This window comes from Osmerus mordax, chromosome 12, assembly GCF_038355195.1.
Source record: "Osmerus mordax isolate fOsmMor3 chromosome 12, fOsmMor3.pri, whole genome shotgun sequence".
Taxonomy (NCBI): Eukaryota; Metazoa; Chordata; class Actinopteri; order Osmeriformes; family Osmeridae; genus Osmerus; species Osmerus mordax.
This window is the reverse complement of record NC_090061.1, coordinates 5,845,929-5,859,328: the sequence shown is the minus strand read 5'-3', so window position 1 is coordinate 5,859,328 and position 13,400 is coordinate 5,845,929. Positions and strand designations below refer to the sequence as shown.

Below are 13,400 nucleotides of genomic sequence, written 5' to 3'. Positions count from 1 at the left end.
GGGCGGGCCAGTGAGTAATGTGGGCCAGTGCCGCCCTGGCCCATTACTGGCTACGCGCCTGGTTCAACCAACTGCCACCAGCGCCTGACTATCCTTCTTGTGGGTTAATGTAATGAGTCTGAAGAACTGGGTTTGGTGGACTCCGTAGATGGAGACAGTGGCGTGTTTTCTTCCTCAACTCTTGCTTTTTTTCAAATAACACATTAAAGAAACTTGTTTCGAAAGAATCAAATTTAGCCGTTTAGCTCCATAGACTCCCATTCATTTTGCTCTGGATTGCGATTACTCCCAGTGGAACTCTGGTGTAACTGCAACAAAATTTGGTACAATGGGTTTAATAGGGAGTGAACAGTCTCTCCTTCAGACAGGCTCTGGTGCAGCATAGCAGAGCACAATACATTTACTGTAACTGGCTGTTTGAGTGTTTTCTCAATAAACTACTTTGACTTGGTTCCTCCCTCGAAGCAGGTGTGTATGTATAACGAAGGACAGATCAACCAGACGCAATGTTTTGAAGGAAATTTCACTTTCTAACTCAATCCTAAAAACGTTTAACAACTTATTTCACAACAGGCTTGTGATGAAAGAGGAATACGTCCTTTTGTGTTGTTGAGTTATTCGTAATGTAGGCCTACTCTTTATACCATATTTCTAGACAGACTATTTTGTATTCAGGTGTCTTTGCCGTCCTATCTCAAAATCGGCTCCTGTTTCGTTTCCTGTTCAGTCCGATATCTAATGTTTTTCAATACAAAATAAACATAATAACTTCTCTAATCTTGAATCTTATGAGGCGGTGCGTCACGTTTCATGATTTTCCAAAAGCCAATCAAATTACAACAAGGGGGAGGAGCTTCTCTGTCAGGAAGTTATTGCATTAGAAGGAGAGACGTTGCCTTGTTATGACATGCACCGACCGTGGAACAGTGATTAGTAATATTGCTGCCAAATCATGCATAATTTTATTACATAATGCAAAAGATACATAGCGGTCCATCATTATAATTAGGAGAATCTGGTGCCCAGCAATGTTACTATTTTTCCATACCTGGCTTTGCGCTTTGAGTTTTCTTATCTGCGCACCTGCGTTTGATGCTAAAGGTAAGATCACACTGACCATTAGACAATTATAACTGTTAGATGAAGTTGAACAAACATAACTATGTTTTTTCTCATCTAGACAAACTCAATGTTTTATTTATTATGGCGGACGATATGAGGCCAACTTTGGGGTGTTACGGAGACCCAATTGTGAAGTCGCCAAATATTGATCAACTTGCTTCCAAAAGCAAAGTTTTTCTCCAAGCATACGCACAGGTAAGTTGACAGACTGTAATCAAAATATGTCGCCAACTGTTGCTGTCTGGAATTCGGTTGGGGAACCTCCGTGTTAGCCTCCTGTGTCTAGCTTACTTGACCTGCTATTCAATTTACAGCAAGCAGTGTGTGGACCAAGTCGGACGTCAATGTTGACCAGTCGCAGACCAGACACAACGAGATTGTATGACTTTAATTCCTATTGGAGAGTCCACGCGGGAAACTACACAACTCTGCCGCAGTACTTCAAATCACGGGGATACACCACCATGTCGGTTGGCAAGGTTTTTCACCCTGGTAAGATGGCTGGCCAATATGTAACTTAGTATCATACTTTACTTACATGATTCACATTTCCTATGTAATTATTACGATTTTTTGTTTTTACAGTTCCTTGTTGTCTCATGAACAACTTAATTGCGGTTGCACAACCCCCCCCCCCCCCCCTCCCATATAGCCACCAAGAATTTCAGTGAAGCTTAAGCCATATATATTAATTCATATAGCACTGTATGGTCTGTGTGTTTTGTTCTGAAGGAATAGCCTCCAACCACACAGATGATTACCCATACAGCTGGTCTGTACCCCCCTATCATCCGGCCTCTTTTGCCTACGAAAAGGAGAAGGTCAGTGTCTGTCTGTCAATCTGTTGTTGTTGTGCTGTCCAGCTTTAGTTTTCCTGGCCCTCCTGTCACCCCTCGGACACCTTGACCTACCTCCTCATTCATTCCCTTGTCCTAGTTTAACCTGACTCACTCCATTCTTTAGTCCCTTCCTGTTTATGAATACATCCTCATTCCCTTCTTATGACCTCCGCCTAGTCAGTATTCCTAGTCCTAATAAGATGTTATCATAGTATGATAACATCTCTCTGTATTGACCTAAATAGTTTGTCATAAAGGTAAGGGGCACTCAACAAAAATATGTTGTTGTATCAAAAACATGCACAAGCCCTTCAACTTGTGATGCAATGCGGACTGAGTGTGTTTGGCCGAGTGTTAACCTGGAGCAAGGTGTGTCTGAGGTCCAGATGTGGCTTAGCCTCCAGCCTCCCTGTTGCAGATGTGCAGGGGCAGTGATGGCAAGCTTCACGAGAACCTGCTGTGCGCTGTGAACGTGACCCAGATGCCCCTGGCCACCCTGCCAGACCTGGAGAGCACGAAGGAAGCCACGAGGCTGCTGGAGGCTGCCGCCCGGGCCGGCGACGCCTTCTTCCTGGCCGTGGGCTTCCACAAACCCCACATCCCCTTCAGGATACCTCAGGTAGGCCGGGGACTGTCCAGAACACACACCTTCCCTGATGAAAGTACAAGAACCCAGCAGCTCATTTTTGAAGGGGAGCAAACGCATGTTTATCAGTCTGACGGTGTGTGACTGCTTATGAGACACAACTTGACACGGGTTTGTGTGTCCATCGTACCCCTTCAGGAGTACCTAAGCCTGTATCCCCTGGAGAAGATGAGCCTGGCCCCAGACCCATACGTGCCGCCGGGCCTCCCCAGCGTGGCCTACAACCCCTGGATGGATCTGAGGAGGAGAGAGGATGTCCGGGACCTTAACACCAGCTTCCCCTACGGACCCATCCCCCAAGACTTCCAGGTTCAACAGGGACACTCACTCCAGTTCTCTCCAGAAAAAAAATGACTGAAGTGGATTTATAGAATTGCTTCGATGGATACGGGTTGAATAGAAATGTGAAAATCTTATTTTTCTGTGGTCTTGTGTAACTGTGCGTTTGTGTGTGTTGAAGCTGAAGATTCGGCAGCACTACTTTGCGGCTGTGTCATACATTGACACCCAGGTGGGACGACTGCTGAGCGCCCTAGATGAGCTGGGTTTAGCTGAACAGACCATGGTGGTCTTCAGCTCCGACCACGGTCAGTATACTGCTCCACATGCCTGAGCTCCAATATCTACGTTTTTTTTGTCTAATTTTGAAGTATTAACATCTATATTCTGTTCACATTCTAACATTTATCTATTCATGTGTTAGAATTCTATAGCCATTATATTATATCCACAATCTAGCTTTAATATTTCCATTATATTCACAACCCAGCTACATTTTATAATTATTGTGATATTATGGTCAGTCTTTAACATTCTACAGTATGAGCCATGTAAATTATTTTTTCGAGATTGATTATACAATTATTTATTTGATGTCTTTGTTCTGTACATATGCATTTTACCTCAATCACAGTACACCATGCCATCTCCACTAAATTGTCTATTGGGTTATACACGTTTAGTTTTAGATAGAAACCTAAAATGAGGTCCTATCAGTCTGTAGTGATTAAACAGACCCCTGATTTTTGTCACAAGGGAAGGGATGGATAAATAACGGAAGAGCCTAATGTCAGCCTCACGCTACTCCTCCTCATTTTCCATACATTTCTCATTTAGGCCACTTGATGGCAGTGTGATTTCATCGTAAATGTCCCTTTGCAGTTTTGATTTGACTGAGTCTTCACTTGAAGGACTCATAAACTAATCAAATATTGGTTTACTTGACCACAACCGATTGATTATTTCTTCAGCTTGGTTTACATTTGTTAGATGGATTGGCTCATTTTAATGGTTACTGTAAATAATCACACCCACAATGTATAAACATGTGGTACAAAAGGAAAATAATATAATATTTTGGGTCGCATGAACATTATATAAAATAAACAGTAATTTAAATCAGGTTCATAGTACATTTCACGCCAAATCATTAGCGGGTGCAGTTCAACAATTTAGTTTCCGTCACACAGAATTTTTTTTTTTGTGTTTTTCCTTAGGCTGGTCTCTCGGTGAACACGGGGAGTGGGCCAAGTACAGCAACTTTGAAGTAGCCACACGCGTTCCTCTGATGTTCTACGTACCTGGCTTGACGACAGAGTTCGGTTGGCCACAAGCAGGAAAGAACTTCCCCTTCATAGATGTCTTCAACCAATCGGAGGAGGTCTTCAAAGGTACCTAATGTCCAATTCAGGAAAAAAAAACTTGAAATAAAAGTGATTGGATGGCTTCCTGGTCATATAGGTCAGTACTAAGAATCTCTGAATGGGTCTACCCACTAAATCTCATCCCAAATGAGTGTGAATGGATATATTCAACCCTCTGAATTGTGACGATGATCATCAGCTTCATGACACCATTTCTGTAATTGTCTGTCCTTCCCTTCCTGGTGCTAGCGGGGAGTGTGGTGAGAAATGTGGTGGAGCTGGTGGATGTGTTCCCCACGGTGTCCTACCTGGCTGGGCTGCGGGCACCTCACCCCTGCCCTGACGTCTCCTTCAAGGTGCAGCTGTGCACCGAGGGGAGCAACCTGGCTTACAACTTTGGCCGGCGGGAAAGAGGGAGGGACTCAGAAGCCATCGCCTTCAGCCAGTACCCCCGCCCCTCCAACACGCCCCAGGTACGATACCTAACGCACTCTACAAGTCATAGTTTACCTTGAAAGTAGTTGAGTTTAAACCTTGGGCTAGACTAAATAAATACAATTGAAGATGCTTCAGAGTCCTACTTTAGGCTTAACTTGTGTTCAGAAATCTGGGCCTAGCACAACTAGCAAGCTCAACTAACACATACTTTACATGAAATTACACTCCATTGGAACTTTCCAAACTGCGGCCTGATATTCTTCCTTCCAAAAAGAACTCCTTGATCTGATCAAAGTAGATCAGGGAACAGCTGGCTAGAGAACCACATGTTCACACCTATCTGATCATGTTAGATATCATTAGATACATTTAAGGAGCGGAAGGGAAATCTTAATTTCTCAAGAATTCAAAAGGTAACATGTCTCACCTCCAAGAACCCTGTTCGATTTGAGTACTTGCTGTTTTCCAGGTGAACTCCGACCTCCCAGACCTGAAGGACATCCGGGTCATGGGCTACTCCATGCGCTCCTGGGATTATCGCTACACTTTATGGGTGACCTTTGACCCCGCCTCCTTCCAGGCCAACATGTCGGACGTACACGCCGGCGAGCTATACATGCTGGAGGACGACCCCGGTGAGGACAACAACCTGTACAATGCCACGCATCACGCCATGCTGCTGAGGAAGATGAGCTACTTCCATCCTCATCAGCCTGACTGGCGTTGGAATCTTCGACAGCAGCTCTTCTACATCAACGCAGAGATGAAAGCCAGCATGACATCACTGTAGCCTGTAAACTAAAGACTACTAAACTACAGGACTTCCCAATACAATCCCAATGAGATCTACTGAGAATCTGCTCAACAACAAGGGTCGTTCTAGAAGGGTTTTCTGTGAGCAGGATGGAGCCACTACTGAACAGCCTCCTACAGTCATGCTGATGCCAGTTCAGTCCTCCTAGTTTACCACCAGTGGGAGGGATTCTAAACGCAGTCCCAGTGTGTGTGAGAGAGATAGGAAATGGAACATGTAGAGCATACAAACACTTTCTGAATGTCTTCAGACTCATTAAGGGCATTAAACTTACTCTGTGAAACAGGGCATTTACTCAAAACAAATTGCTCTTTTTTTGCAAGGACGAGCTGTAGCTTCAACTGTACAAATGGAGTGTGAGTGTGTGTGTGTGTGTGTGTAGAAATGTTTTTGTTTCAAGGGAGGTCATTGGCCTTAGGTTGAGCTTCACTGAAGCATTGTAACAGTTGTTCAATAATGCACATACGTTTCTGCCAGATTTAATGCAGAAATAGTATCGAATGTACTGTAAAACAAAAAAAAGAAACAATATGCATAGTGGAGTATAGAATGAGAGAAATAATTATCAAAAGATTGGACTAGTCATGGTTGACATATTGATTATCTCTGTAAAAACATATATTTTGTAAATATGGTTTTGGATGTGTCCAGTTCAAATAAATGTATTTGGTAGCAGCACAAAGTTTAATGTGTCCCTCACTCAACACACAGACATGCGCACACACACACACACACACAGCTTTTCAAAACTGGAGTAGTGGCTGTCTGGCAGTCATGGTGTAAGTGGACTATGAAGATGATCAGCTTAAGTTTCAATAAAGGAATCGTCCTTCGTTAGGACAGGTTTTCTTTCCATCTCTCAGATACATGCTCTTTCTCACTTTTGCTCACACACACTTTGTGGAATGTAACCTATTTGTCAGGCAGCAGCAGTGGATGGCGAGGTAGATCCTTGGGGAGCTCTGATGTATTCAGGCCCGATAGACAGACTTGGCTGCCAGCTGGGCCGGAAAATTCCACTACCTTTTTTTGTGTTCTTTTTTTCTTTTTTCGAAAGCAAGGTCAGGACAGTGGGAGATGGATCCACCAACTGATTGAAGCTGATATTTTAATTGCTCTCGTCAAAGCAGGATTGCTTCTGTGCTTTCAAACTTTACATTAGCAGTTTTGGAATTCCCAGTCCTGGCCGTTTGAAAAATCAGCTTGGAAAAAGTTATCTCGTTAGTCAAATTGTATCCAGCAAGGAAGCATAGTCATAATATGACAAGTGTTCGGGAGGGAATGTACTGGAAAATCTAAACTGAGATAACGTTTGGTGGCTGTTACAAAATCACATTAATGAAACATTAATGTAATTAAACATTTCAATTACAGTAAACAAATACATGCATTCATACAGTGGCATCTACTATCCAAGCAACTATCTTAACTACAAGGTCCTCATCTTTCCACTTTGGCTTGATTTGAAAGGACACGGGTCTCTCTCTCTTTACCTGCTGGCCCTTTCAGATAAAACCTTGTTTCAAGCAAATATTGGTTCATTCGCGCATCGCCAATGTAATTACCCTTAAGTAGACAAACATTAACTGAACGATAATGTGACCTAAACATGATGGACGACGTGTATTCAGCATGTAAAACCAAAAATTTGATTAAGGATCGGGGATCAATGCGCGTGGTCAGGGATCACTGCTTTAGATGATTCATATTGATCTAGTAACTGCAGAGTGGGATGAGATGCGTGTGGGTGTCGAGTGTGAGTGTGGATGTGGATCGTGAGACATTTGGTTATTCTATCAGCCTGGAGTTAGATCAACACAGTGGGAGGTTTTTATAGAAGTGCTACAGTCTGTTCAGGGAAAATCAAGGTGCAGATGTCTGTGATATAGAGAATCTGAGGTATGGGGTTGGTTATGGGCATGTATTCATTTAGCAGATGCTTTTATCCAAATCAATATACAGTGTAGGGATGGATTTAAACCTGCAATCCCTTGATCTGCAGTCAAGTGTTCTCACCACTGAGCTATACCCTCCCCATGGCATGGTGCTATCTGGGTGGGAGGCAGGAGATGGGGCTGGGCCGTGTGTAGCTGGTGTATGAGGCAGAAGGAGAGAATGAGTAGAGGTATGGAGCTTGGAGTGAGCGTGGCCGGGGCTGGGTATGGGATTTGGGTACAGAGGCAAGGGCATACTTTTGTTTTGAACACTAGCGCGGACCAAATAATTTTATAACCCTGTATGCTACCACAACCCCTGGGGGCAGGTTATGGGCTGTGTGCGGGGGGGGGGGGGGGGAGGGGGGGTAGATGGGGGGGGTAGATGGGGGGGTTAGGTAATGGCTTGGAGAGCTGAGATTGCGGGAAGGCATGCACACAGCAGGTGTGTGACAGGGAGGCATCCGCTCTGCCCGGGATCTGATGGCCGTCCATCTGGCCCAGTGAGGGAGAGGTGCCAGCACAGGGACTGGGCCCCCTCCAACCCTATATTACCCTGGATTCTTCCCATGTCATTGCCCATTGCCCCTGACCACCACTCATATCTTTCATCCATCCATCCATCCCTCCTCCTTCCCTCGTTCCTCTATCGCTGCTCCTTCCCACACCCACACGCCGACTGTCCCCACGGAGGCCTGCTATCATGTTAACAGTCTGTCATACTTACAGCCAGTCAGTCAATGTAGCCCAGGCTGATGGTGTCAGTGTTAGAAGGGCAGTCAGAGATGTGGCCCACCTTGGCAGGAAGCGTGTTATCGCACAGCTGGGTCAAACACAATGTTCACTTACCGTCATAAAAACATCCCACTGTGGGGAGTCCGGTGGCTTTCTCTCCCTGCTCGCCCACCCTCTCCTCTTCTTCTCTGTCCTCTCCACCCCTTTCGCCGATCCTTTCCCCTCATCCCACTCCAGCTCCGCTTCCATACTAACCTCTTTAGTCCACTCCCTCCACCTCTCTTTTTCTTTCAAACTCTCCGCTCCATTCATCTCTGGCGCTCCAACCGTCCTCTCTCTCCACCTGTTTCCCCTCCCATCCTCCCCAGTCCTCCCCGGTCCTCCAACCTGCACCGACAGTATCCTTCCCTGCTCTCTTCTACGCTCCTTCCCCATCTCTTTTTCTCCACCTATTCCTTAGCCCTCTCCTTTCTTCTCCTCTCCTCCTCTAAGCCTGGTCGTGGGGGTCTGTGTCTTTCACACAGCCATCTGCTGTGACGGCCTGTCATCTTCTACCACACACAGCCATCTGTCTACGGCGTACCACCAAGTCGGTGCGGCCCAGGCAGGAGGCTTGGGGCGACGGCGCCACACACAGTCCTACTAATGACCTCTGGGAATTAGAGTTTAGAGCGAGGACGCCACCTCCTTGGCTGTGTGTGAAAACACAGGCGGTTAATGATAATAGTGATAGGAAGCAGTGGAACGAGGGGGAGATGAGTCTCCAGGGAGTATTGTTAGATTCCTTAAAGCACTCTGCCACATTAGCCGAGATGAAACAGCCATATATCAGACCGCTTTAGAGCACAAAGACGCCGAAAAGTCCTAAACATCCAATTAAAAAGGGTTTTGCAGTAGCGAAACGCGGAGAATTACAGCACAGCTTCACACACTCACATACGCAGACACATGCGCAGCCCTGATGTAATTGGTGGAAACGCGTCATTTATTTTGCAGCAAAGCAGAGCACTTATCATCAAGGGACGACCATCCAATATATTATTGAACAGAGACAAGGCTACAAAAATATTATTTATACAATGCACAATTATTGTTGAGGAAAATAACACTCTAGCAGAATGTTTATATCAATTTGCAGGCTGTGATAAATGTCATAGCCTCAAGCAAAGAGAGTCAAGACTGATAGAAGCTCATTAATTGGCTAGCTCATTAGTATTCTGGCAGGCATAAATATGTCTTTTCTAATCCGTGGAATAAAAACGTTTCATTCCGCAATGTAACATCTAAACTCTGAATCAGAGGTAGTAAACGGTCTGGGATGGCGATATACAGTGTTACAAGCGAACAGCCTAGTCATAATCACATTAGGCCAGATAAGAGGTGCACTGTGTTCTTTCCCTGTTAGGTATATTAGATAACACTTGTCGGGAGGGGAGAAAGATTATCTCCATTCAGCAGAGATGGGGGAAAAGAAAAGGTTACTGTGACTGATTAGTGATGTTTAGGATGATGTCTTCCGTGACTGGCAGCAACACAACAAAACCTTGCCATAATCCATAAAAGATGACGGTAATTGAGCAGTTGTTTATAAAAACACACCACAAAGGACTTTTCTTCTGACTTGAATACCTACAAAATGGCAAAGAAATACCTCAAACAGGCCAGGAACACTGCTGATCTAGACAGGAGTTTGTTATAGATTCCATAAAGACAATCAGACTGTTTACTTTTAGCATCCATTCCAGCTGTTGGCATCAAAAGGCTAGACAATTATGTAAACTATAGGCCTACAGAGCCCATCCACAAGTGCAGCGTGTCGTCCACACGGATGACAATTGTACTGGACTAAACTGTAGGAAGGAATTCTATTCATTTGACCTTGACTAATTACTGGTTGGGAGAACTAATGGCTTTGTTTGGCCTTTGTTTAAGTCTTCATTCAACCACTTCCACCTGCAGGGATAACACTTGATCACACCACCCTGCTTGCTTTATACACTATGGGCATGATATGTCTACTCATTTTGCCACGTAAAATGTTTTATTTTACAGAAGCTAGGGCCAGCTAGCATCATACTTTCACCAAAACCACTTTTAAGATGTAAAGAAAGCCGCAGTCTGAAGTCACAACAAGACAGCGATTTACAACCTGATTATGTCCTCCGCTCTCTCGTCGCTGTCCAGGTCTCGCATAGGCCTAACGCAAGCTATCATCACTCCACCAAGCAATAAAAATGCAAATGTACCCCCCCAAAAAACAATCCATTCCAAACTGCTGTGAAGTAGCTTGGATTTCGGGCCTGAGAGACTGACGGGGTCAAACCTCTTCCCCCGGGTCCATCTGATTTATAAAAAAAAAATATATAGGCCTAGTGACTATTAGCAGCGTATTTTCCTCATGCCTTTCAATAGGTTATACAGTGACTGTAGCCTACTATAGGTCGGTAAATCTGAACCTTCTCTTGAACAAATTTAAACTGACATTTAAGCCAATCCAGGATTTTCTTGGAACCAGCAGTCTATCAAAGGTCGGTCTCTGATGAGTGTTGAGAGGATCTCTGCTCTTTATCCATATTTAATTCGCACATCAAAGTGGGGAAATTATACTAATTACCACTCACTCGATCCGCATAGTTTGGAATGTTAAGACAGTTTTGGTTTCTTCATCTTTATCCTTTTATGTCTTCTTCATCAAAGCTTGTCTGAACAGCCTACTGGTGTTTGAAAAGTGACAGTTTTAGGTTATGATTCATGGACACTGGGCAGTTGTTTTCATAATGTAAATAAAGCAGAAGTATGAGTTTTCTTAACGAATCCCATTTTAGTTTGGTGTCCAAATCGGTTGAGGAATAGCTCAAAGGAAAGGGGGTTTGATATTCAGACAAAAATGTCCTTTGAATATTCTTGTAATAGCCCCACACTTTAATATTTATCAAACTCCTGCAGTTTTTATACTAAGTGCTGTTGCCTCACGCATGCATGTGTATATGTTGTCATGATCAGAGGAGTGATTGTGTTGACATTTATGGTTAGTGGAGTAGATTTTTTAGGGAAACCTCTGATGGGAATCTCATGTTGAAATTTGATCTCTGGGCTAGAAAATTGTATTCACTGTCACCGAGATTCATCCCACTAATTCAACTCGATCAAAGTGATCTGGAAAGTAATGAATATACATCAGTGAATCATCACCATTAAAGTGTATTGTGATGAACACAATAAGCTATACGAATGACCATTGTGTACACATACAATGCCTAATTGTGCCTGCATGTACACATTCACCCACGATTGTGCACGCACACACACACACACACACCCACACACCTATCTAGCTCCCAAGGTGCCTCCAGCTTGTGTGTTTGACATGTTGTTGTTTGGAGAATTGCTGCAGGCTGGCGTGACTCTCCTGTGTGTGGGGGCCGTCCATCTCCTCCTCCGGTTGGTTGGGGCTAACCTGTCAATCATACACACACACACACACACACACACACACACACACCAGTACAATCTCTTTTCCCTGGTGTAGAAGCTAACCTGTCAATCATTTCCTCTGGCTCCTCAGCCACTTACTGTCTTCTAATTACTAGCTGTCACTTCCTCAGCAGGTGGAGAGAGAGAGAGAGAGAGACAAAAACACACAAACGCACCACAATAAACAACTCACACACATTAGTTTGACCTAATCTTAAACAGATTTGTGTCTAGTGTGTGTGTGTGTGTGTGTTTCTCCCGTGTGTGGCACAGAGGGGGAGCCTGAATGTTGGGAGTGAAGTTTCATTAGGGCCTGCTAAATGAGCAGCATTAGGGAGGGCCCCCGGGAGCAGGGCTGGGGAGTCGAATCATCCTGCAGCACATTGCCACCCGCCATCCAAACACCACCCCAACACTGTCACCTCTGATGTCTAGCCATTCCCCTGATCCCCCTGCTGCATGTTTGCAAGTGTAGTCCTTACTAAACCACTATTGTGTATAATAGGCCTACTGTGGATCTAAAGAGACTGGCTTCAACGCACACATACACTATACTCCACTCTATCTTGAGATGATGAATCGTTTAGAGAATCTTGCCTTGAGGGGAGAAGGAGTGCGGGTTGGGGGGGGTGAAGGCAGCAGGTCAGACAGTTGGCGGTAGAACAGGAGAGAATATTGACTGTCCTTGCTACACGCATACACACACACACATACACTGCCGTCTCCCCAAACTAGCTACAGAACACTGAGGAACGAGGCGTTTCCATGGCAATGCCTCAGAAAGCTATATCTTTTTTTTTTTTTTTGGGAGCAGCGAGACCCTGCATGTCTGACGATGTGCGTGAGTAACACCACCAAAGCAGCAGCACTTAACAGGGAGTTGATGGGGGGGGGGGGGAGTAGATATTTGCAATTTCATTATTTCTCAATGGGATTTGAGTCTAATTAAGTGCACAGCCTCAATCAAAAACGGTCTTTATCTGGAGAGTGCCTCGGAGGGGGTAAGATGATAATTATGAGTGAACAAATTATGGAAGGTTTTAGAGACTAATAATAATAATAATATATCTTACAGTCTTGATGAGAGAATTCAATCAGACCTGCATTGAGGTATTGCAGTCAGGTTAAAGGAACTATGACATGTGAATTTATGAACTGATCCAAATGGGCTTGTATTTGGTGACACATTGTGATTTACTGTATGTATATATAAGGAACGGCACACATAACTATCCTCTGAATGTAGAAAGATGAGCGTTTGTTGGCCAAACAGTGAAAGAGGGGAGACAGGAGAGAGGACGGGGAGTGAGGAGGAGAGGAGGGTCTGAAAGGTTTGCATGAGAGTCATCGTGAATGGCATGGCAATGCTGTCACGACAGAGAGGAATATGTGTGTGTGTATGTGTGTGCGTGCGACAGTGACGGTGTCTGCGCTTTTCTCCCTAAGATTGATTAGCCGCATCAAGGCGGCGGTGTGTGTCGCTAGGGACCAGACAGAGACTGATATGGGTTTGTCTCAGTCCTCATACTTCTTCATTTGTTTCCATTACACGGGCCCCACCAGGAGACCCCCCGACAACCTCCCAGCTCCATATCATCTGGGTCCCTCTGAAGAAGATTGGACGGTCTGATTAATCGTTTTTCGGAGACTTCCTCCTTGGGGGGCGAGTCAGTTTGTCCTGCCTGTTTTTGTTCCCTTAGGGAAGGTGGCTTACAGAGGAGATGGGTTTAAGGAAACAATCACACACACACACAC

The 13,400-nt window shown here is 44.7% G+C and overlaps 1 protein-coding gene across 2 annotated transcripts; it reads left to right on the top strand.

The window, feature by feature from the left end:
* The first annotated feature begins 889 nt into the window (after positions 1–889).
* On the top strand, positions 890–6,173 carry ids (iduronate 2-sulfatase). Of its 2 annotated transcripts, XM_067247635.1 has the most exons (10): positions 890–1,101; positions 1,181–1,317; positions 1,437–1,614; positions 1,855–1,943; positions 2,380–2,580; positions 2,746–2,916; positions 3,068–3,194; positions 4,104–4,277; positions 4,500–4,723; positions 5,158–6,173. In XM_067247635.1, the coding sequence occupies exons 1-10, from the start codon at positions 1,029–1,031 to the stop codon at positions 5,476–5,478; spliced, it is 1,695 nt and encodes a 564-aa protein (XP_067103736.1). In that variant the 5' UTR covers positions 890–1,028; the 3' UTR covers positions 5,479–6,173. The 2 variants fall into 2 exon arrangements, 1 of the variants encoding a protein (XP_067103736.1); XR_010878070.1 differs by lacking the exon at positions 5,158–6,173 and having other exon boundaries at positions 4,104–4,347; positions 4,500–4,625.
* Positions 6,174–13,400: the final 7,227 nt, after the last annotated feature.

Bases quoted from the DNA above. Each gene is read 5' to 3' on its own strand.
- ids (XM_067247635.1), top strand. From the start codon at position 1,029: ATGTTACTATTTTTCCATACCTGGCTTTGCGCTTTGAGTTTTCTTATC. The intron at 1,615-1,854 runs GTAAGATGGCTG...TTTGTTCTGAAG, and splicing joins TGGCAAGGTTTTTCACCCTG to GAATAGCCTCCAACCACACA. The intron at 4,724-5,157 runs GTACGATACCTA...GCTGTTTTCCAG, and splicing joins GCCCCTCCAACACGCCCCAG to GTGAACTCCGACCTCCCAGA.